The sequence below is a fragment of the Typopeltis vanoorti genome, chromosome 2 (assembly GCF_054136105.1).
Source record: "Typopeltis vanoorti isolate ZY-2024b chromosome 2, IOZ_Tvanoo_1.0, whole genome shotgun sequence".
Lineage (NCBI taxonomy): Eukaryota > Metazoa > Arthropoda > Arachnida > Uropygi > Thelyphonidae > Typopeltis > Typopeltis vanoorti.
In genome coordinates, this window is record NC_143550.1 from 31,810,493 (window position 1) to 31,836,114 (window position 25,622).

Here is a 25,622-nt window from a genome sequence, read left to right on the forward strand (position 1 = left end):
GTTTTTGAATTCACAAAATGATTTAAGTTCCTCAACATGTACACAATATATGTGGAAATGTTGGTAAATCTTGTTAATCATTAACTGAAGATTGATAGGTAAGCAATCTGAAGCAGTCTGCACAGCATTATGTATCACATGTGCAGGGCAACCAATTCCAATTAAATTGTTCACAGTGTTTTCTTGCATTTTGAAGTACAGATTATCCTTTCCCTTTCTCTTCTTTCCATGAAAGTTTGTATTTGTATTATCTGCTAATATAGCAATAATCTTTTTCAGATCTAACTTCTGAAACACTTCCAACACATAAGAAAATAAAAGTTCTGAAGTTTCACCACCTAAATGAACTAACTCCAACACATTCTCCTTCACACCTTTTTCTGGATGATAGTATCTAATGACCAGAGGCGCTAATTTCATGTCAAAGTGGTTTGATGAATCAATTAGTGCTGATATAAAACGAACTTCTTTTAGCTCTTCCTCAATCTGCTTTGTCGCTAATGGTGCAATAACATTGGTTATTATTGCCTTGCACTTTTTTTGTGAACACATGAATTTATTGTTGAAAATTTTTTTCATGATGGTTGTTGTGCAGTCCATGGAGTTAAAGCTGTGGTTATGCACTGCTGTGTGATACACGAAGGTTGCTTACTGTGCTGCCAGTGATAACTCTTTTTCCCTTTCACTCTTGGTTTTCACAATTAAAAAATTATACTGCAGCTGGAAGCCTTACTTCAAACAGCAGCTTTATGTTTTTTTGTTTTCATGTGGTTGACTATGTCTAACTGACCACCATGCAAAATGCAAAATTTACCATTACATAAAGTACATTCCACATTTTCATCCACACCTTTAATGAAAGGAAATTCTCTTCTAATATTATCATTAATACTGCACTTACGTTTCAGCATTATAGGGGTAGAAAACGATAAAAATTATAACATACAAAGTATTGATCAAGTAAGATACTGTTATAACAGAAGCATGGGAAAAAAACACATTGCCATTAGTTGCTATTAGTTATTATTAGTTAGTTATATTATTTATAATGCTAATGATTATTATTATAAATAATAAATAAATAAAATTTATTATTATCAACATTGTAATAGAAATTGGTATTAAAAACGAGATAAAAATCTGTTTATCCATTTTTTCCTGAAGGATATTTGTGGGACTTTTGGAATTAACTCGGGATGTTTTTATAAAAAAATGGGACTGTCCCAGGAAATATTGGCTAAATGGGAACCATACCCTTAAACCATTGTTGTTTAATCTGTACATTAATAATACGAAGGACATCCAGAAAGAAAGTTCCGATGGGCTGACAGAGAAACAAAAATATACTTACAAAAAAACTTTGTTGGAAATTAAAGTAAACATCTTTTACTCCTTTTCTACATAATTTCTGCCATTGAGGGCACCAAGAGTTGAATACCTTTGTCATAGAAGGTTGCCGCCTGCGATGCAAACCATGTATTGACTGCCTCATTGTCGTATTGAAATTGCTGGCTACCAAGGAAAAATTTCAGATGTTTGAAACAGGTGAAAGTCACTTGCCGTGAGGTCAGGACTATATGGGGGATGATGGAATCGTTCCCAGCCAAAGGTGACGAGAAGTTGTTGTGGTAGGCTGGCTGTGTGTGGGCAGGCATTAGTCCAAATTTTCAGTCACTAAAAATGGTCGCCTGCTCCATTCATCATCATGCACGCATATCTTTCCTTCATTAAAAAGTCTTACCCATCGATTTTACACGTGATGGGCGAATCGATTTTCTTAGACATTATAAACACCAAGAAGTATACGAACTGTGAGAATGTCTGAAAATGGCACCAATGCCTTGCTAATGAATCAACAAACTCAGCATGCATGCACACTATTGCAATCACAGCACTGCAGTGAAAATATTTAAAAACGGAACTTACTTTCTGGACATCCCTCGTATATAGAATGGGAAGGGCTTGACAGGTGGTGTTCAATTGTTTGCTGATGACAGGCAGGACAGTCAACTCGATAATTTGATAAACAACTGATAAACTATTGATAAACAACATTCACAAAGTGATTTGAATAGGCTGGAAGTTTAACCAAACGATAGGGGATATCAATTCAATGTTAGTAGATGTAAAGTTATGCACTGTAGCATGACGAGATGTTCAGAAAAAATATTGGTGGAATTATGTTTGGAGAAACTGACAAGAGTAGAGATCCTTAACTTAATGTGGATTAGGCATTTGAAGTTCAAAGCAAAACTGCAAATACAACTTAGTGGATAATTGCAATGTTGAAACAAACATTGACGTATCAAGATAAAGAAGTAATTTTTAGGCCTCGATATTATTTGCCAAGACTACTATGCACAGATTTGGTCTCCATGGTTCTGAGGGAATAAAAAGCTGTGGAAAGGCTGCAGAGAAGAGTTACAAAGATGATACTGGGATTATAGAATGCACAACATGAGTGTAGACTGAGAGCATGTGGACTACTGAGATTGGTAGACAGGAAAATGAAGAGTGATTTGATAGAAGTCTTATAGACATCTGAAAGGGTGTTCTAATATCAACAATTTTAATAATATGGAAGTTAGAGAGAGAAATGGGGGAATCCATGAAGCTAAGTTTGTGTGCAGTTAAGAAAGGAGAAAGAGCTAGATATTTTCTTACACGGTAACTGAGTGGAACAGTTTGCTGTTGATGCAGTGAGTGTATCTAGTGTCTCATGTTGGAGGTTTAATAGAGTATAGACAGCACTAGGAAAGGATTAAAAACTAATATTAATGCTTTCAATATTTCATCTTAGTCACTGAGATATTTTCAGGGAATACAATTAACGCTTTTTAACACACACACACACACACACACACACACACACACACACACACACACACACACACACACACACACACACACACACAGAGAGAGAGACAACACAATACTCTTATTCTCCCCCAATCTCCCACCATTTTATGAAAAACTTCTACAATGTTAATCCCATAACAACCAACTTGTAAGTCTCTACCATATCACCCTTCTTCCTCCTATCTACTTCTTCTTCTTCTTTTCAGCCATTTTCTGTCCACTGCTGGACGAAGGCCTCCTCCAGTTTTTTCCACCTTTCTCTGTTCCTGGCAATGGTTGACCAATTTTCCCAACAAAATTTGACAATTCATCATTCCACCTTCTTTTAGGACGTCCTCGGCCCGTTTTCCTTTTTTTTGGAATCCAGTTCGTTAGTATGGTGGTCCATCGCTCATCTTCTCTTCTGGATAGATGTCCGGCCCATTTCCATTTTAGTCACTTACGGTGAAGAATGATGTCAGTGATGTGAGTCTGGCTTCTTATCCAGGTGTTTCGCTTCTTATCTTTTAATGTGATGCCTAGCATCAACCTCTCCATATTTCTTTGCGTTGTTAATTTATTTGCCAGTGATTTTGTTAGCGACCAAGTTTCATAACCATATGAGATGACTAGAAGTATACATTGGTTAATTGTCTTTCTTTTTAAACAGAGTGGGACATCATTATTTTGAAAAATGCTTTTCAATTTTCTGAATGTACTCCAGGCAAGTTGAACTCTCCTATTTATTTCCTTTTGGAGTCTACAGTTTAGATCAATGAGATGACCTAAGTATGTATATGAAGAGACTCTCTCCAAGAAATTGTTTTCTATTATTATGTTTTTTGGTATTACAAAATTATTAAACATGATTTTAGTTTTTTCTCTATTTATTTTTAGAACCAACTTTTCTGCTTTCATGATATAGGTCTTCTATCATTATATTAAGGTCTTCTGGAGTGTTTGCAAAAATTATGATATCATCTGCATATCTTAGGTGTGTTAAGTTTCTATTATTAATTTTTAAACCAAGGTTTGTCCAGTTTATATTATTAAATATTTCTTGAAGGACTGCTGTAAAGATTTTGGGTGATAGAGAGTCTCCTTGTTGGACACCTTTTTCAATTGATATTTTATTGCTACTCGTGTGAAGTTGGATTGTTGCTGTTGCAGTGTGGTATATTTCCTGGAGGAGGTCCATATATTCTCCAGGAACTCCGTGATTCTGGAGTGCTTTGATTATTGCATTAGTTTTGATGGAATCAAATGCTTTTCATAATCAATGAAGACTAAACAGAGAGGCAATTGGTTTTCTTCTGCTTTTTCTATTATTTGTTTTACTGCATGAATATGATCAATTGTGATAAAGCCTTTACGGAATCCTGCTTGTTCTACTGGTTGATTTGAGTCTAGAAGACGGGTTAACCTGTTTGTTATTATCTACTATACTATGCAAATTGCATTGTCTCAACCTTTCTACATATTTAACATTCCAAAGATCACAAAATATTTTAGTCAATCAGTCAATTTTGGCCCCTCTCTAACATCTCTTCATCCTTTGGAAAACCAAGTGACCAAATCTGTGCACAGTAGTCCATTTGTGGCTTAATTAGAGCTTATACAATGGAATTAGAATCTTTTTATTTCTAAGTGTCTTCTACGTTGTTGCCAGAATTCTTTGTGCTGTCGTAACAATATTTGCAATGTGTCCTCTAAATTTTAGATACTTATCCACCATTGCTCCAAGATCTCTTATTTTCTCCACCTCCAATAATATATCCCCACCAGAAGTAAATTCTAAATCCCATCTTCGTTTTCAAAATTTAAAAACCTCACATTTTCAACATTGAACTGGCATCTTCACTCCCACTGAGTGAATAGCCATCCCCATCCCCATGCCCATTCCCTCATTCTATTCAAATCTCTTTTTTTTTTTTAAGGCCACACCATCTGCCATACTACTCATAATTTGTTCCAACTTTGTATCATCTGCAAACAGCTGAATATCCCCATTCAAATCTTCCCAACTATTATTATCATAATATTAACAGGTTAATACATTCGCTGCCATGCTCCTTGGGCATAGTTTGTTACCGCATGCCAAGCACTTTCACTTCTACACATTCACTACGAGTTATCTCATAGCTGGCTTATCAGACAGAATTTTGTTTCATACGTCAACTACAAGTAATCTCGTATCACCCCCCCCCCCCCCACCTATGTCTTACATGCGCTGATGATTGTGTAACTTGAGTTCGGAGTCAGTGACATTCAGCATTCAGTGCAATAAGGTTTATTGCATCTAGTCTTATAATTATTTAAAACTGTCTAAACAAAAATCTTCAATTACGCCATGGCCAGTAAAAGAAAGCTAATATGAGCAATGATGAATGGAATGAATTATTTGGTTCCAATTCTGAAGATGATTATAATCCTACAGATGACTCTAACAATGACTCAGATGATAATATATCGTATATAAATATATGTATATGTTGAAAAGACTCCAAAAAATTGTTTTATTTGCATTAATAAATACACAGTTTACGCAACAATACCTCTTATAATATACTATACTTTTGCTGAAATTATTTTCCTTCTACCAAGCCCCCAGACGTGCTCTCCACTTTATTCACAAGCCAAGGGTCTAAATAAACGTGCTTATACTACGGGTTAACTCGTGCTTGGCATAGGAGATCGGTAATCAACATACACGTATGTTTGTAGTTGGCTTGTGAGGCTCATATATTGTTGGCAGCGAACGTGTTAAACAGTAATGGCCCTAAAACAGACCCATGAGGCACATTACTTGTAACTTTCCTCCGCCAGGATATTACCCCCCCCCCCCACCACCATACAACACAACTTGTTGATACCTATCAGATAGCCAATCTCCAATCTAATGCACTAGTCTAATATCCAGCTCCATCTGCTCTGGTTTGACTATCAAAAAATGTGCTGATGTCACCTTATTGTAATAGTTAAAGTGATTACTAAAACATGACCTTCCATTAGCAAATACGGACCATCAAAGATAATATCATTGTTGTCAATCCAATCTTGAGTTTTGTCACATCCCTTATGAAGAGGTACAATCTTGCTTTTCTTCTATTCCTTTGTTAAACTTTACCTAGTGTAAAACTCGTGTTAAACAAACATGTCAAGGCAGATGTCAACTCCATGGAACATTCCTTCAAAATACATGGTGATATATCATCAAGTCCCTCGGCCTTATTAACATCAAGTTTGCTTAGTTTCCCATATACCTCTTCCTCACCCAAAGTCAGTCTTTCCTCCTTATTATCCACTGCTCTCAAACTCTCCATGATGTCACATAAACAAGGATGAAAGACTGAATTACTTATTAAATATCTCAACTATATCCTCTACAGTAGTTGTCCATATACTATTTTCTCCAATTAATGCCATTCTATCATAATCATTGTTTGTTTGTTTATTTTTTTAACTGACTACATATTGAAAGAGCTCCCTAGGATTTTTTTTTTTTTTTGCTTCATTAGCTAACTGCTGCTCATACTGAAATTTTGATACCTTTACCAGCCAAGTCACTCTCCCTGTCTGTTCTTCTTATTCCTCATTTAAGTGATTATTACCACTCCTCTTATGCTGTCTCCATAATGCCTTTTTTTCTCTGTCATGTGTCAATTTCTTTATTCATCCATTTCACACCTATCTTATTTTACCTTCTGAACTTATTCCAAAGTTCATACATTTAGACACTGCTTCTACTAGTCTTCAATATCATCCAAGCAGCGCTGATCTCTTTTCCACCCAACTCCTTATTCCATGATATAATTGCAAGCTGTCTCCTGAGCTTCTCATAAATAACAGCTTTGTAGTTCCACATATACCCTTTCCTCACGTGATGTGCTGTATTTCCTTGATGAGACCATGACTCCCTGGAGATCTGATGATAATAATATCATACTGAAATAAAATGCACTATCTGTCTAATGACATTTATGAACAAATATGGTATTTTTATTATTTGATTCAGTAATACACTAGTGCCCAAATGCAAAATCCAAACTACATTTTTGCCTGTATATGAAAAAAAATATTTACAACTACAGCCAAATGTTTATTTACATAAATTTATTGCCATTATTACTAATAAATTACATTACACAAGAAAATGTGTTACAAATTTCATATAAATTAAATTACAATAAGGTTTTTGCAAAAGTTACAAATTAATGTACAGTGCTTAGAGAAAACTCTGCAGAGAAACATTTCAGTATGGAAATGTCCACCACGAACTGCGATGCAGCTCTCATAATGTCATACCATGCTTAGCACCAGGTGATTTAATAGTTCTTGAGGCAAACTGGCCCACTCCTCCTCCTCCTTCACAAGGATAATTGTTTGTTTTCTTGAGGGGAATTTCTACTAGTAATGTGTCTCTCTATTGCATTCCACACATGTTCTGTAGGGTGAGATCTAGGAAGCATGCTGGCCACTTGATTCGATTAACATCATCAGTCTCCAGAATTATCTCCACTGTTCGTGCATGATGTTGTGTGGCATTGTCATCCATAAAAATGAAATTCTTCACTTACAAAACCATGGAACAATTGCACATAACATTGAAGAACTTTGTTGCAATATTGTTCACCAGTCACAGTCCCTTTTTCCAGCACTTGCAGCTCAGTGTGTGTGTGTCCATTATGCCTCCCTACACCATGATCCCCAATATCACCATATGTATTCCTTTCAAGAACATTCTCACAATGGTAAGCAGTACCACTTTCACCCTAGATCAAATGTAGTCTAGAACTGGAAGAAAGACTAAAACGACTTCCATCTGTAAAGAGTACATTAGCTGATTGGTGTCATGTCCAATTTTTATGGATACAACACTACTGAAAAATTGCTCTACAATGAGCTGTCGATATAGGGATACAGAGTATTGGCCTTTGGGATTAAAGGCCTACTTGTCTTAGATGTCTTGCCACAGTTTGTCAAGATATCTGCATACCTATGCTTGAATGGAGCTGACTTGCCGTGTGCATCTATTACGTTTAGCTATTATAACTAAAAATCTGTTTTCATACTCTGTAGGATGACCTCTTAGCAAATGTCTGGAACACCTTTGATTGGTTTGAAATGCTAGCCAGAGCCTGGATACAATGCTATGTGAGATTTAATATTTTCTGGAAATATCAGTAATTCTGTAGCTTTCTTCAAAGATGCCACATGAAATCATTTAGATGGCATCTTTGAAACATTACAAGACATCCAAGACATTCAACTTTATTCCTTAACAAAAAGAGCTTCCTTTAAACACAATTTGCTTAGCACGGCCTTTTGCCTTTTATCCTGTTGAGTGCTACCATGTGACCCCTTTTGTGTGCAATTTGAAAATTTGAATATGTACCTGCTTTCAGTTCAAAATCGTCAGTTATACAAATTGCACTGAGCTAATTCATCTGAATTTGTCGTTGTAATCTTCAAAAATAGTGTTTGTCTTTAGGTTTTAGACAACAGAAGAATTATTAAATCAAACTCTGTATTTTATTAAAAAAGTGGTGGACACAAGTTTTAGCAAATTATAGAGATTCAACAATAATTAATGATATGGATTTTTTTTAAGATGGTACATTTCTGTCAGTGTAATGTGTAAGCATGAGGAAAAGTAGAAGATGAGTAAGTGGATAGGATGTAAACCAGATCTGATCAAGTATAGGTATACAGACAGTATGACATTCTAATAGGCTATGATGTTTCTCTGAATGAGAGTACAAGACAAGGAGTAAACAATTCTGAACAAAGGGTTGAAGAAGTGTAGAATGCAAGAATGGGAGTGATAATAGATAGAAGGAAAAACAAGAGGCCATGAGTTCCACTACAGAAGTAAGCAAGACTGATGCTGAGAAAGCAAGCATGACTATTATGATAGTGAGTATGACCAACAGGCATACTCACTATCATACTATTAGATCACTGAAATACAATACACTGAAGCAGAGCACATGAATGATTTAAGAACAGCGTTGTATTAGGATTCCATTATGAGAAGTATGGTGAATAAGAAGTTGCATGAGGTGCTTCACAGATGAGAAAATTAATGGATATCTGGAGGATAGTGAGGAGAGTAAAAGACATGAAGTCAATGCATTGCCCAGGTATAACAGTGTAAAGAGAAGATATGAGCAATGATCATGAAAAGAAAGGAATGCAGTTTAAAAGAGTACATCTACCTATAAATAGTAGATGGCCTTCATTGCCCAATTAAATGCCACTGTGCTGCTTACTGGAGACCTGAAGTAGCCAATGATATGTTTGGTGCATAGTATATTATGGTCTGTAATGCATGTTAGGCATGGTGTGTTATGTCTGAAATGAGTAAATGCCAACCAAGAGAGAGATTAGTGTGATTAAGGGTGAGGAAGATGAGCATCATGTGAATAAGAATATAAAATTAGGGAAAGTAGTAAGTTTGGAAGATGATACTGATTGGGTGGATGAATATCGATTGAGAGTAGGATGCAGAGAGAGAGAGAGAGAGAGAGAGAGATGCATTGAGAGATGAAGTAGAACATATGAGGAATGAGTTCAGAAATGTAAAAGAAGAGATTAGGAGATTGGAAAGAATGAATGTGAAGCAAATAAGAGTAAGATACAGTTTGAGCAAAGTGAGCAAAATAGAATGCCAAAGGAGGGTTTACCTGGAGGAATGACAGTGTGACTACAACAATTAAACAAGGTGAAAGAGTGGATGAGATGATTGTGATGATGGTACAAATGAGCATAGAGGCAGTGTGAATCGGATGATGAGAGATCTGAGGTTAATACCTTGAGGTTGTACAGCAGAAGAACGAGAGAGGGAAGATAGTGAGTGTGATACCCAGGCATGATAAATGCAGAGCTGAGTAGAAGAGAGTCAATAATGAATGGTATGATAGCCAGAATGTGTCAAAAGAGAGAGTTTGTGTATGTCAAAAGAGATTATGTGGATGCCTGGAGTGCATCTGAGGATAGAAGAGAACTGTATGTGAGAGACAGTCTGCATTGAATGAGGAAGAACAGGGTCATTTGACGAGAATGTTATTCTCTGGGCAAGTGACCATGTTAGTGCAAACTAGAATTATCAGGGTGGATGGCAGCAGGGGTAACTTCTTGAGATAGTAATCAATTGGGAGAAGAAGGAAAATGTGGTATAATGTAAAATCCAATGGAGTTTGGAAGGAATGATATAGAATGATATAGGTATAGAAACACCGACAACGTGTTGATGTTTCTTTATTCGAATGCCAGGAGTATCTGGTATACAGAAGTAGAAATGGGAGTGTTGATAGCCTCTGCCTGACCAAAGATCATTGGGATCAGAAGATATAGAAGATGATATCCATTAGCATTATACAAATCTTTTCATGATTCAAACTCAGACAGGTCCACAAACTCCACATTATTCCTTCTGCACAACCTGTGTTTTGAATCATTAACTATCATCACCCTCCTTCTTGGTTTGCCCTTACCATAGCATGGTAGCAGAACTACAAACTTCACCCTCTCACTCTTCTTTTTCACTTATTCCAATAACTCTTTCACATCCTCTCTCATACAATACTTCTCATCTCAGGCCACTGGTGCCAACCAAAACAATCCATTCTTTCACCTAACCTTTTTGCATTCTAACAGGATCACTAATAATATTAATTTTTGCACCAGAGAAACAAGATTTTGTCATAAACTTATCACAGAATTATGCACTTTCCCTTATCTATTCATACATTCTTTTTTTCTTCAGACCTTTTGCTTTTTATTAACTTCTCAGTTTAATTAATCCTTTGGCATTCTGCCTCTCCTTCCACAAAATATTTGTGGCAGGAGAGCAAAAGTTTTCACCCTTCTTTCAATATTCAATGTTGCGATGGATGCAGCCTCACAAATTTTACACCTGACAAAATCACTCATGCAAATTTAGCTCACAAAACAAAGATGGCTTAGCTGCCATTGCTCTACTATACACTGGCATCATATGAGCAATATATACTTTAAGAAATATACACATTTTACTTAAATTAAAATAACACAGTCTATCACACACACTTATAAAATAAATAACTACAGTAAGTTAATTCGGTATTATTATTATCAAAAATTAAAAAAAAAAAAATACTTATGTTTCAGCAACATTACAAATCTAAGAAATTCACCAAATATCTTTAGACACACAAAAATGAAAAAAATTCTCTCCAAAAAATTCTTGGATTTATAATCAACAGAAGTATGAAGATGAATGGGTTCAATGGAGTCAGGAAGACTATAGAATATGTTTCTTCTCTGATAAGGAGAATGCCAACAAGCAGAGCAAGGAGATAGGTGTTCTCTTGTATAAAGTCTTGATTAGACTAAAAATGGCTTATTAGCACAAAATTGTTCATGTGGTTTCCATTGAAGATGAAACTATGGAGAGTGCCAATGATGAGTAACTTACTATTAACATAAGAACACTGTGAAATGTCGGTTTTATGAAGCAGTTCAGGAAATGAAAATTCCATACTTTAGTAGAAAGTTTATTGTGATAGACACATCTAATCTGGTGAGGGTATTTTACAAAATTAACATGAAAGAATTAAACATAGAGTAAAGAGAGAGAGAGTGAGAGAATGATAGGTCAACATTTGAAATTGTATAAGAGCTGTGGAATGCTGAGAAACATCTCTCTCTCTCTATATATATATATTATTTGCTTAATTTCATTAAAAATAAGCACGTGTACATTTTCTCTACTACCACTGACAATTATCTATTCATGCAAAATGTTTGCTCATCAACTATAGAACAAACTCTCACTCTTAAATCCAACTTGTAATGCATTTCCCTGGAAAAAAAAAAATTAAAACACAACATCAAGATGACTTAAAACCATAAATACTAGCACTCATCTGGAGATGATAACTATTTTGTTAAGAAATTTTCTCCATATCAAGATATACTATACTTTTTCTAGAAAGAAAGTTACCAGCAGAATTAAAATTACTGTAATTTTTTTAAAACAAATTTATATAATGAAATCAGCTCATCTTATTTCTAATCATTTTATGTTTATTGTGGATTTTAAAAAATTACTAATAAAATAAATATAAAATATAAAAATATAAAAATATTATTTTTATATTTTTTATTTTATTTTATTTTATTTGTAATTTATAAAGGAACAATTAAAGAATACAGACCTTCAGTCCTTTGGCACGGTTAATGGCTCGGAGTGGGCGCAATACCCGTAAAACACGTAATATTTTCACCACAGAAAAGGTTTCATTGCTGAAATTAAAATTTTTTAAATCATTTATCCTAAAAGATAAAATCAATTTAGATAATGATACTAATAACAAAAACATTTCTTTATTCTCAACATTTGATGAGAAATTTTGATTGTAAACAACATTACACTGAACAACAAACTGAAAATTTTTGTTTACCTTGAAGACAACATAAATGGATTTTATATTATTATTATTATTATTATTATTATTACTATCATCATCGATAAACCATTGGAGTCAAAAGACCCATTGTGGTAAGTCCCACAATTATACACATAGCTCATCGAACTGTGCCATAAATGCAAAACATTGAATTTCCCCAACTTTCTCTCTCTCTATATATACAAACCATACTGTTTGTATCTCTCTCCCCCCACACACAATCACACCCTCCTTAAATAATGACCAGCTTCCAGGAATGGCCTCTTGTTCATGTCCTGTCTACTCCATTCTATGATAAACCTCTACCACATTAATCTGGTAATAACTCTCACCAACTTACATCTTATATTCATATTTCTGAATTTAGGGACACAAAACACGTGTTGAAATGATTATTTTACTTATTATTAATAAATTAACACTTGACGTTTCGACCCCTGTATTGAGGTCATCATCAGAAGGATACATGTGTGTATAGGAAACCAAGCTACATGCTCTTGCACTCTATAAAGGTAAATTAAATCTATGTTGTTAATTAATCTTTTCTTAGCCTTACCTTTAGTGATAAAAAAAAATAAAAAAATTAAAAATAAATAAAAAATAAAAATAAATAAATAAATAATAAAAATATATATACTGTTATGTCTTTCTTTTTCTTCTTCTTAGTTTTAGTTATTTATTTTTATATATTCTGTTAGCCTTTATCTTAATTTATGTACTTATCAGTTATTTCATTTGCCGACAAATTTATATTATTTTATGACTGCGCCAGCCAGCAACGGAATTCTGATATACTATCCTAGATTATTAAGAAAGAAAAATGCAGGGATCATGAAGTTTGCAGTCGTGGTCCCGTTTCTTTAGTTACTAATGGATTTCCCTCTAATACACGGTTCGTGATTTTCCAAGCAGTAATTCAATCCACAGAAACATATCAAATTCATTTGGTTTACACATAAGAAATACATTTATTTTGACACAAACATAGAGATACATTTTAGTTAAACCTTCAATTCTAAAAGAGTCTGAGTTCCCTCCCTTTTCTTAAATTAACACATCCAAAAAAAGGTTCTACACTATAATTTCTTATACTGACAAAATCTTACACTCCCTTATATATCTATTCTCAGACTCTGTTAATTTATGCTAAATTACCCATTACAATCACACATATAAAATACATATATATACAGGCTTATTCTAAGATTCTGGCACAGATTTCATGAGATAACATCCTTTCTTATATTCAAACTTTGTCTCCCCCCCAGAATTTTAGCTAGCTTTCAAATTGAATTTTTAACATAATGACATTAATTTCCTTCTCTCGACACAAACAGTCCGAAGCCTCGGTTTCCTATTCGGCTTAAGCCTAAGATGCCTCTTATTCCTTAGGTGTAGACAAAATGTCCAAATGTAGACAGTTCCTTAAACACAACACGGAAATTGGCTGTTTTCTCAACGTTCAGTTTCTCCTTCCTCCACGGTTACTCTAACTTAATACAAAAGGGTTTCAGCTTACCCTTCTTGCTTTATCTGGTAGATTTAGGACCCTCTTATCTGGATTCTCGGATCTCCTCACCGTATTTTCTTTATTGGCATCTCCGCTATTCTTTTATTCTACTCGAAAAGGAGCACTCTTTCACTGACTTATACACTGGCGTTAATTCACCAGCGGCCCTTTCTTCTAGAACTCTGGATGCATTATAGCTACAGCTTTGATCCACGTGGCACATATAGCAAGGGGGAAATTCTTGCTACGCAGGGCGGCAAGTTTCCACAGCTACTCAGCTCTCCGCTCAGGAAACCAGGAACCGACAAAAAAGAGAAGAAAGTGATTCAAATCCCCGCCAAAACCTATATACCACAAAACAGCACCCTCACTCGGTGGTGTCGTCATGCATACGGCGGCAGCCGATTGGTTACAGCGGCTCCGAACTGTCTTTGACATGCCTAAAACTTGTATTAGCTTATACACATCTTTTTGGCAACTTTACATGATTTTCTATCTTAAATAATTTACAAACATTCCCTATTCGGTATATGGGCTTCTTTAACATTACTTAATATTTACAAACTGAATATATACATGTTCTAGGTCACAAATAAGCACATTTTCCATCTGGAGTGTCCTTATCCATCCCTTCAGACGTTTACCTTATGTTGGGTCAGAAAAGGGATGACTCATCACTTTTTTTTCGACACAACAAAGGCCCCCCCCTTTAATTAAAATTTTTTCTTAACTAAATTACGAGAAAATTTCCTTTAGCAACATCCCTCTCCTTTCTCTGGGAAAAGGTTGGCCTCCTTGCCTAAGCATGTATCTGTGTGTCGGTTGTTCACTTGGCTCAGCTAACCCATCATGATTCCCCTGATTAATGTTATTACCACCAGTAATACCTGGGGCTTCCCTATGTCTCACGAAGAATGGGGAGTACTCGTCTTGGGAGAATTCCTCCTTCCTTGTTTTGTGACCTCCGTTTTCCTTTGGTTGCACCTTGCTGCGGGACGAGTTTGGATGGGAGTTTTCTCTGGGCCTATGTCTGTTCTGGCCCCTCATGCTTCTTGCATTTCCTAAGATTCTCTCTAAGGAATCACCAAAGCAGACTAGTCTTGCTGGCCTAGTTTTGTATGGTTTCAGGCGATCAGCATGTACAATGGTGATCTTACCATGAGGGCTGGTTTCTTTGACTCTGAAAGTTACAGGCGTTATTCTCTCAATTATCTCAAACGGTCCAATTGCACTCTTACCGAACTTCCCCCCTTTTCCCTTTCCTTTAAAACCTTGGTCCATTAGAACCAAGCTTCCTTCCTTCAAGTCCTTGGTTTTCTTGAGCTTGTTTGCATACAATCTTGCGTGGAGAGAGCACCCTTCACTGGTTTCTGCTACTGAATTATACGCTAACTTGTTGTCTCTTATGAGGTTATTTAAGCATTCATCTATGTCGGGAAAGCCTGTTTCTGCCCTGGAGCTCCTGAATACATTTGGGAAGAGGGGCTCAAACCCGTACAGTATTACGGCAGGCGCTTCCCTGGTAGCTGAGTGAAGGGCAGTCCTGCATGCGAAGAGGATGTGAGCTAACCGAACATCCCACTCTGATATCTGTTCTTCTGCTAGTTTTGCTAGGGTGAGTTTCAGAGTGCGGTTCATCCTTTCACACATGCCATTCGCTTGGGGGTGATATGGTGTGGTAAAGATCTTTTTTATCCCTAGGGAGTTGCACAGCTGTAGGATCACCTCAGCTGTGAAGTTGGTGCCCTGATCTGATAGTAGGGTCTCAGGTGTCCCGTATCTTGAGAAGATCATTTCAAATAGCATGTTTGCTATGGTTTTGGCCATTTGATCCTTCATAGCTACGGCCTCAGGGAACCTGGAAAATATGTCTATGATGACCAGGATGTATCTGTTCCCTCTTGACACGGTGGGGAGTGGTCCCACAATATCCATGGCCACGGTCTGGAAAGGGCGCGAGGGGAGAGGGAACGGCTGAATAGGGGCCTTACCAGTGATTGGGGAGTTCCTCTGACAGATGTTACAAGAGAGGACGTATGCTTCCACGTCGCGTCTCATTCCCTTCCAGAGGTATCTATCCGTCACCCTCTTTAAGGTTCTATGTACTCCCTGGTGCCCTGCTAATTTATTATCATGGAGTGTGTGCAGCACCCAAGGAATCATCGCTTCGGGCACAACTATCTTCTCCTTCCATCTCCTGGTGATGCCTTGTCTAGATATCAGGAGACCGTCACTGTCAATGAACATGTCGTCACCGGTTCCCCTTTCCTGGTAGCTGCCTCTTTCACTTACCAATTTCTTGTAAACTGGTCCCCATACCGGGTCGGCCTTCTGTGCCTGAATGATGTCAAATTTTTCCCAGGTCTGACATCACTTCTCGGGTGCTTCCCTTCTCTGAGATTCTTGGATGACAGCAATCCGTTGGGTGGTTTCATTGATGTGGCTATGATTCTCTCCAGGTTAGGGTGTCAGTGACTGGGACAGGTAATCGGCTACTACGTTAGCCTTTCCGGGTATGTAGCTGACCTCCATTCTGTATTCCTGCATTTCCAAAGCCCAGAGCACTATTCTCTGATTTTTATCCTTCATGGATGACATGAAGGACGGAGGTTTGTGGTCGGATCTGAGGACGATGTCTTGCCCTAACAATAGGTGGCAGAATTTACTGAGGCTGTATATGATGGCCAAAGCTTCCCTCTCAATGACAGAGTAATTTTTTTCCGAAGGGGCTAGTTTCCTGCTAATAAACGCAGCAGGTTTGAACGAATCCTGTTCCTTTTGCTTGAGTACGGCCCCAATAGTGTCTTTGGATGCATCGGCCGCAAGATAGAAGGTTTCCCTTAGTTTTGGATGAATGAGAACTGGGGCAGTAGTCAGTGCCTTGTTTAATGCATGGAATGCTTCCTGCTGCTCTATCTTCCAGGCAAACTTGGTTCCCTTCCTGGTCAGGCTCACTATGGGCCTCATTATCTCAGAGCATTGGGGAATGAACTTCGGTAAAAATTCACCATCCTCAGATACCGCCTAACCTGCCTGATTGTGGAGGGGGGTTTTACATCTAAAATGGCATTCACGTTGTTACATGAGGGTGTATCCCGTCCCCGGTGATCATGTGTCCGAGGTATTCTACTTTGTCACGGAAGAAATAGCATTTTGAGCATTTTAGGGAGAACTTGACTTTGTCTAATCTGTTTAGTACGTTTAGTAAGATCTCATTGTGCTCTTTCATGGTGGTGGAATATATCAGTAGGTCGTCTCGGAAGCATAGAACGCCTCTGCCCAAAAGTCCCACCAGCACACCATTCATGAGGCATTGGAAGCTCATACCCGAGTTTCGGGCCCCTTGGGGAAGCCGACAGAGTTGGTACTTTTGCCACTTCGTGGTGAAGACGAAATATTGTCTGTCTTCCTTCTTGAGGGGAATTTGGTAGTACCCAGAATTCAGGTCAAGTTTTGAGAAGACCTTTGCCCCTTCCAGGCCAAACAGTAGCTCTTCTATAGTACACAGTGGGAAATCAATGGGTTTCGTGACTTTGTTCACTTCTCTTAGATCAAGAACAAATCTTAGGTCACTGTTTGTTTTGTCGACTAGTATGAATGGGCTGTTCCAACGGGAAACAGACTTTTCAATCATGCCTGCCTTCTCATATTCTTCCATGAGCTTTTCTAATTTGTTTGCGTGTTTGAGGGGGGTTGGGTATTGTTCTATGTGTACTGGTGAGGTCGAAGTTATTTGAACAGCGTGTTCTACGGCATTAGTACAGGTGAGGGTGCTTATTCCCTCAGTAAAGACTCCGGGGTACAATTTGTAAGCTGTGTCAAAAAATTGTCTTATCTCTTCTATATTTTGTTTAGAGCTGTGGTTACTTATGGATTTGCTCATCATCCTCTCCTTGTAAGTGATCTGCTTCTCTTCAGACTCCCTAGCGGATATCAAATTAGTCTCAAGTGACTTATTTTCGTGCGATGTTTTGCAAGGGTTGGTTTTGGGGTGGTGGGTCTTTCCACACAGAGATATTGACTGGGTCCCAAAGTTGCAGGCGAACTGGTTTAACTTTAGGAAGTCTAGTCCCAAAATGACTTGATTACTGGTGTCATCAGGTATCTCTGGTAGGATTATTATGTCATGGGTGACATCAATGGGGAAGCAAGGGATGGATAACCTTGCTCTCAATTTAGTGGAGGATTGCAGCTCGACCTTTGCTATTCCCATTATTTTGTGAGTTGTTTGGAGGGGAATAAGTGTTTTGTTATGGGACATGTCAAGCTTTTTGTATAGGTTGTGTGGGATGAGAGATATGTGTGCTCCTGTGTCAAGGAGAAATTCACATTGTGTTCCCTCTATGTTGCCCTGGACAAGGGTGAGGTTTCCTTCAAGGCTTGTTTCAGTGGTGTTGGTACTCTGTATTTGGTGGTGTATGGTCACATGACTTTCATTCCTTCCACTGTGCCTTTCTTCGGTTATCATTTCTCTGTATTCAGAGGATTGGGCAATGATTGCTATTATTTCTTCTTTCTCACTGGCGGCTGCACAGCACTCTTCAAGGCTTTTATTTCCTTTTTGTGTATGCTCTCCTGCAATTCAGGTAAGATACCTGTTCTGAATTGTTGTAAGGGGAGCCATTCAATATGTTCTTTGTCTTGTGTAAAGGTTTTTATATCATGGGCCAGTTTGGCTAGTCTGTTAAAGAAATTGGTTACCCTTTCCCCCTTTTTTTTGTATGCATTTGAAGAATTTATTAAGTGTTTGTTCAATTCCTCTCCTTTTGTTAAATTTTGATATTAGGGCCTCTTTAAAGTCTTTAAGTTTTACTGCTCTGTTTAGTGTTTGGTGAGAGTGCAATGCTTTCTTTGCTTTCCCCTCTAGTCCACTGCGTATTAATGTTAAGAGTTGCGGATCACTCCAATTTGCTGCCCTTTTTAGTCTTTCCATATGGCTAAGAAAGGATTCTATGTCATCATTACCCTCCTCTGAAAATCTGAGGCATATTTGTTTAGGGTTCATTGTTCTAAAAAATTCTGTGTCGCACACCTCGGCTATCTCAGGTAGAGACATACTTACGCTCTTAGATTAACACTTTGTTTAAAATTCAAACAATTAATTTCACTACTATACTTTTCGCTACTGAGTTCTGTTTCTGGGATTGAGACCAGCTTGTTGTGCAAATTAAATTTTTTTAGCACATCCTGTCGACTACTGCGCCATTGTTATGTCTTTCTTTTTCTTCTTCTTGGTTTTAGCTATTTATTTTTATATATTCTGTTAGCCTTTATCTTAATTTATGTACTTATCAGTTATTTCGTTTGCCGACAAATTTATATTATTTTATGACTGCGCCAGCCAGCAACGGAATTCTGATATACTATCCTAGATTACTAAGAAAGAAAAATGCAGGGATCATGAAGTTTGCAGTCGTGGTCCCGTTTCTTTAGTTACTAATGGATTTCCCTCTAATACACGGTTCGTATTTTCCAAGCAGTAATTCAATCCACAGAAACATGACAAACTCATTTGGTTTACACATAAGAAATACATTTATTTTGACACAAACATAGAGATACATTTTAGTTAAGCCTTCAATTCTAAAAGCGTCTGAGTTCCCTCCCTTTTCTTAAATTAACACATCCAAAAAAAGGTTCTACACTATAATTTCTTATACTGACAAAATCTTACACTCCCTTATATATCTATTCTCAGACTCTGTTAATTTATGCTAAATTACCCATTACAATCACACATATAAAATACATATATATACAGGTTTATTCTAAGATTCTGGCACAGATTTCATGAGATAACATCCTTTCTTATATTCAAACTTTGTCTCCCCCCCAGAATTTTAGCTAGCTTTCAAATTGAATTTTTAACATAATGACATTAATTTCCTTCTCTCGACACAAACAGTCCGAAGCCTCGGTTTCCTATTCGGCTTAAGCCTAAGATGCCTCTTATTCCTTAGGTGTAGACAAAATGTCCAAATGTAGACAGTTCCTTAAACACAACACGGAAATTGGCTGTTTTCTCAACGTTCAGTTTCTCCTTCCTCCACGGTTACTCTAACTTAATACAAAAGGGTTTCAGCTTACCCTTCTTGCTTTATCTGGTAGATTTAGGACCCTCTTATCTGGATTCTCGGATCTCCTCACCGTATTTTCTTTATTGGCGTCTCCGCTATTCTTTTATTCTACTCGAAAAGGAGCACTCTTTCACTGACTTATACACTGGCGTTAATTCACCAGCAGCCCTTTCTTCTAGAACTCTGGATGCATTATAGCTACAGCTTTGATCCACGTGGCACATATAGCATGGGGAAATTCTTGCTACGCATGGCGGCAAGTTTCCACAGTTACTCAGCTCTCCACTCAGGAAACCAGGAACCGACAAAAAAGAGAAGAAAGCGATTTAAATCCCCGCCAAAACCTATATACCACAAAACAGCACCCTCACTCGGTGGTGTCGTCATGCATACGGTGGCAGCCGATTGGTTACAGCGGCTCCGAACTGTCTTTGACATGCCTAAAACTTGTATTAGCTTATACACATCTTTTTGGCAACTTTACATGATTTTCTATCTTAAATAATTTACAAACATTCCCTATTCGGTATATGGGCTTCTTTAACATTACTTAATATTTACAAACTGAATATATACATGTTCTAGGTCACAAATAAGCACATTTTCCATCTGGAGGCATAAGTATGTCCTTATCCATCCCTTCAGATATTTACCTTATGTTGGGTCAGAAAAGGGATGACTCATCACTTTTTTTGACACAACAATATATATAATAATAAAAATAAAATTTAAAAAAAATTAAAATAAATAATGAATAAATAAATTAAATAAAAAAACTACGATAAACTCTGCTAAAGTCCTCCTGTACTAAGATTATTAAGATTCTTCTGGATTTGTACAGTTCGAGTTGCTATTGAAAGTTAAGGGAAAAAAAAAACTTCACCAAGTCTTCTTGTAGTGACAGTTTTCTTTGGCTTGCTCTTGCTTGCTATAAAACATTATAAACGGGTCCTCCACAACCTTGGAATGGTTAGACCATTGTTTTTGTTGAGATTTGGATTATGTGAACAAATCTGAACAAAAATGATGGTCTAACCATTCCAAGGATGTGGAGGACCCATTTGCAACCTTTATAGCAACTAGAACAAACCAAAGAAAACTCTTACTACAAGAAGACTTGGTGAAGTTTTTTTTTTTTTCTCCTTACCTTTCAATAGCAACTTGAACTGTACAAGTCCAGAAGAAAGTTGTAGTATAACAATCTGAACTGTACAAATCCAGAAGAATCTTAGTAATCTTAGTACAGGAGGTCTTTAGCAGAGTTTATTGTAGTTTTATATTAAATTTATTTATTAATTATTTTTTATTTATTTTTTTATTTTTTATTATTTTTTAAAATTTTTATATATTTATTTAATTTATTTCATTTTATTTTTATTTTATTTTATTTTTTATTTTATTTTTTATCCCTAGAGGGCAGGCTAAGAACAAGATTAATTAACAACGTAGATTTAATTTACTTTTATTCGAGTGCAAGAGCACATAGCTTTGTTTCCTATACACATGTATCCTTCTGATGATGACCTCAATACAGGGGTTGAAATGTCAAGTGTTATTTTATTAATAATAAGTAAAATAATCATTTCAATACGTGTGTTTTGTGTTTCTAAATTCGGAAATATGAATGCTGATCACCATGTAACCTTAAAAGAAAAACTTACATCTTATATGCCTCCATCACATTTTCCCTTCCTGATATCAACAATTTGCATTTCCTGATTTTTCTTCATAACCAACATTTAAGATATCAGAAAGAACCCTAATCAATTATGGAATAATCAATTATGGAAACCTAATCAATTATGGAATAAATCAAATATAGAAGTTGAACTGCAGGATGGGGAAAAAAGCACATTTGAGGCTGTTTGGTGTGAGATAGAATCTAGCAGAAAAAAATATACAATTGGGTGCTGCTATAGGCCGGGTGATGGAGTGGATGGTGGGGATAGTATGCATAAGCAAATAGAAGAAATGAGTGGAAGGAGGGTAATTATGATGGGTGATTTCAATTATGGTAACATTGACTGGAAAGAGGAGAGGGCAAATGGGAGGAAGGAATTGGATTTTATGCAGTTATTAAGGGACAACTATCTACGGCAACATGTATTGGAAAATACCAGGGGGCAAAGAGTGCTGGACCTAGTAATTGCAACTGAGAATGTAGCTGTAACGAACATGACCATGTTGCCACCAATTGGTGAGAGTGACCATAAGGTCATGACTTGGGAGGTGGCTAAAGGAGTCGAATTTACAATTAAGACAGGGTACATGTGGAATTACCGGGCTGCTAAGTATGACAAGCTTAGGTGTGTGCTTGGCTCAATGCCATGGCATGTAAAACTGCAAGGGCTGGATGTTGATAGTGCATGGGAGGTGGTTAAGAACTGTTTGCAGGAGGCAATGGTTGACTGTATACCAAGAGTCCGAATAATAAATCAGGTAGGGGTTAAATGGATGAATAACACTATTAAGCTTGAGCTGCAAAAAAAGAAACAATTGTGGAGGGAATTTAAGGAGAAGGGTGATCATCAGGTGCATGAACAGTATAAAGCTCAAGCCAGGATGGTAACAAGGGTGGTAAGAAAAGCAAAAGCAGATTACGAAAGGAAATTGGCCATGCAGGCTAAAGAGAATCCCAAACAGTTTTTTCAATATGTTGCAAGTAAAAGGAAAAATGCTCATGGTAGAATGATCTTAAAAAATGCTGAGGGTAGGGAGGTAACCGAATCAGTCGATGTTGTGGAATTACTGAGCGAGCACTTTGCAAGAGTATATCATCCAGGTGGTGAATTTGCGGAAATGGAAGAACCAACAGCTTATACTGGAATTGTGATGAATGAAGTAGAGGTAACTAGTCTATTACAGAACCTCAATGTCAATACATCTGTGGGATTGGATGGTATACCAGCTCGTGTCGTACGTGAAGCGGCCAAAGAATTGTCAGTGCCCTTGACCATTTTGTTTAATTTGAGCCTCAGGACTGGGTCAGTCCCAAGGGGGTGGAAAGAGGGGAAAATAGTTCCACTGCACAAAGGTGGTTCCAAGGCTGCTGTTGAAAATTACCGGCCAATCAGCATAACAGGAATCATTATCAAGGTCTTAGAGAAAATAGTCAAGAGGAAAATACAAGATTGGATAGAAGAAAATGGGATACTGTATCGGGGACAGCATGGTTTTGTGAAGGGTAGGTCATGCCTCAGTAACTTGCTCACGTATTATAACACAGTGACGGCTGAACTGGATAAGGGTAATGGGTTTACAGTGATTCTACTGGACCTTGCTAAGGCCTTTGACAGGATACCACATGGAATTCTAATCAGTAAATTGCAGCATATGGGAACGGACATAGGGTTGGTGAGATGGATGGGAGGGTGGTTGACGGAGAGATATCAGAGAGTGGTTTACTCAGGAGTAGAGTCCACAAGACGGCCTGTGACTAGTGGTGTACCACAAGGATCTGTTCTTGGACCACTGCTGTTTAATTTGTTCATAAATGATATAGGAAAGGATCTGAGAGGAACAGTTCAATTGTTTGCGGATGATGCGAAGTTGGGTAGGGCAATAGTGAATGCAGATGACGTCAAAATTTTGCAGGATGATTTGGATAGATTGGAGGTCTGGGCTAGGGAGAATGGATGTCAATTTAATGTGGCAAAATGTAAGGTTATGCATTTTGGTGTGAAAAGATTGGAGGCAGTTTACTGCATTGGTGGAACCGTGCTCCAGGAAATTGATGAGGCACGAGATTTAGGAGTGTTGGTGGATAAGGAATTGAAATTTAGGGGACACATTGCAAAAGTGGCTAAATCAGCTCATCAAATCACTTGGTTGCTGAAGAATACGTTGACAAGCAGAGACAAGCAGGTTATTGTTCCTCTGTATCGAGCCTTGATAAGACCTCATCTCGACTACTGTGCCCAGATTTGGTCACCTAGGTTTCTTCTTGATGTGGAGGAGGTGGAGAGGATCCAGAGGTGAGTGACCAAGATGATAGCAGGTCTGTGGAATGAACCGTATGAGAACAGGTTGAGGATTTGTGGGTTGCAAAAATTGGTTGATAGGCGGAGGAGGGGAGATATGATTGAGACATTCAAATTACTGAAGGGTTTCTATAAAATTAATTCAGAAGATATTTTTGAGAACAGGGCTGGTTGTGGGAGGACTAGGGGACATCCATGGAAACTGGGCAAAAGTGTGGTTAGTAAAGGTGTTAGAGCTGGATTCTTTACTTTTAGAGTAGTGAATGAGTGGAATGCGCTCCCTGAGTCTGTGGTGAATGCTGTGACAGTGAATGAGTTTAAGGCGAGGTATGATAGATACTGTATGAATGTCGAATAGTTGTGATGAAAATGATTTGGGGCCTCCCTCGATGAGTCTAATGACTCCCCGGAGTTGCCCGTAATAATAATAATAATAATAATAATAATAATTATTATTTATGGACGACTTTCAATATCACTTCATTTTTTTTTTTTTTTTTTTTGCAGGTTACCAAATCTATGAACAGTAATCCATATGTGGCTTGATGCAGGCATCATAAAATGCAACTAAAATCTCATAATATGAGATTGTGATTGGATAATCTATTTACTCTTACATTAAAGAGCAAGGTGATTATTTGCACTTAATTTTAGATAATAATTTGCTATTACTCCCATATATCACCACCAATTTTATGCATGAAATCTTGTCTTTGCTTCCAAAATTATTATTATTATTATTATTCAGGCCTCCCAAGACAGTCTTTTGACTCATTGTGGAAGGTCCTTCCTAGGAAACACAAAGTCTATCATACCACTCCTTGACCATTCCTGCTCTCACCACTCTATCAGGCAATGCATTCCACGGTTCATCCACCCTCCATGCAAAGAAACCATTCTTCACCCTCTTGCTGACAGCTTTGTTTTGCAACTTCCAGGGATGGCCGCTTGTCATTGTTCCTTGCTGCTGTTCCACCAAGCAAAAGAACTCCCCAGTGTCAACCCTGTAACTACCTTTCAACAGTTTAAAAGTCTCAATCATATCACCTCTCCTTCTTCTATCTACCAAACTCTGCAGTCCACATTCCCTCAGCCGATCCTCATAACTAACATTGTACAGTCCTGAAACCATCTTTATAATAATCCTCTGTAACCTTTCCACAGTTAATTTATCCCCTTCAAATCTTGGGGACCAAATTTGAGAACAACAGCCTAAGTGTGGTCTGATCAGGATCTTATACAATGGAATGCAGGTCAGCATCCTTCTCAGTATTATTATTATTACCACTACAACCCCAAGACTTCATGGAGTCAAAGACTCATCTGGGAGGCCCTTCTATCACACACACAACTCATCATACCGTGCCTTAAACACACTCAAACTCCTTGCAGATACCACACTCTCAGAAAAGGCATTCCAATCATTCACAACTCTGCACGAAAAAACCTGCCTCTCACTCCCCTACTCACACCCTCTTTATACAGTTTCCAGGGATGACCTCTAGATCTCACCTGATCTCCAACTATTCTCTGTAGAACTTCTCCACCATTGATCCTATAACAACCTCTTACCAACCTGTAGGTCTCTGTCATATCTCCCCTCTTCCTCCTGTCCACCAGACTCTGCAAATTACATCTTCTCAATCTTTCCTCATACTCGACATTCCACTGGTCAGAAACTACCTTAGTCGGTCACCTTTGGACTTTTTCCAACATCTCTTCATCCTTCTGAAAACCCGGTGACCAAATCTGGGCACAATAGTCC

At 37.5% G+C, this 25,622-nt stretch overlaps 1 protein-coding gene across 1 annotated transcript in view; it reads right to left on the reverse strand.

The window, feature by feature from the left end:
• LOC150108907 (muscle calcium channel subunit alpha-1-like) overlaps window positions 1-25,622 on the reverse strand; it is a 1,617,925-nt gene that overhangs the window by 652,261 nt on the left and 940,042 nt on the right. The window contains exon 25 of the mRNA XM_090414483.1: window positions 12,039-12,126. Coding sequence (XP_090270609.1) covers window positions 12,039-12,126 — 88 coding nt within the window. The remainder of the gene's footprint in view (window positions 1-12,038; window positions 12,127-25,622) is intronic.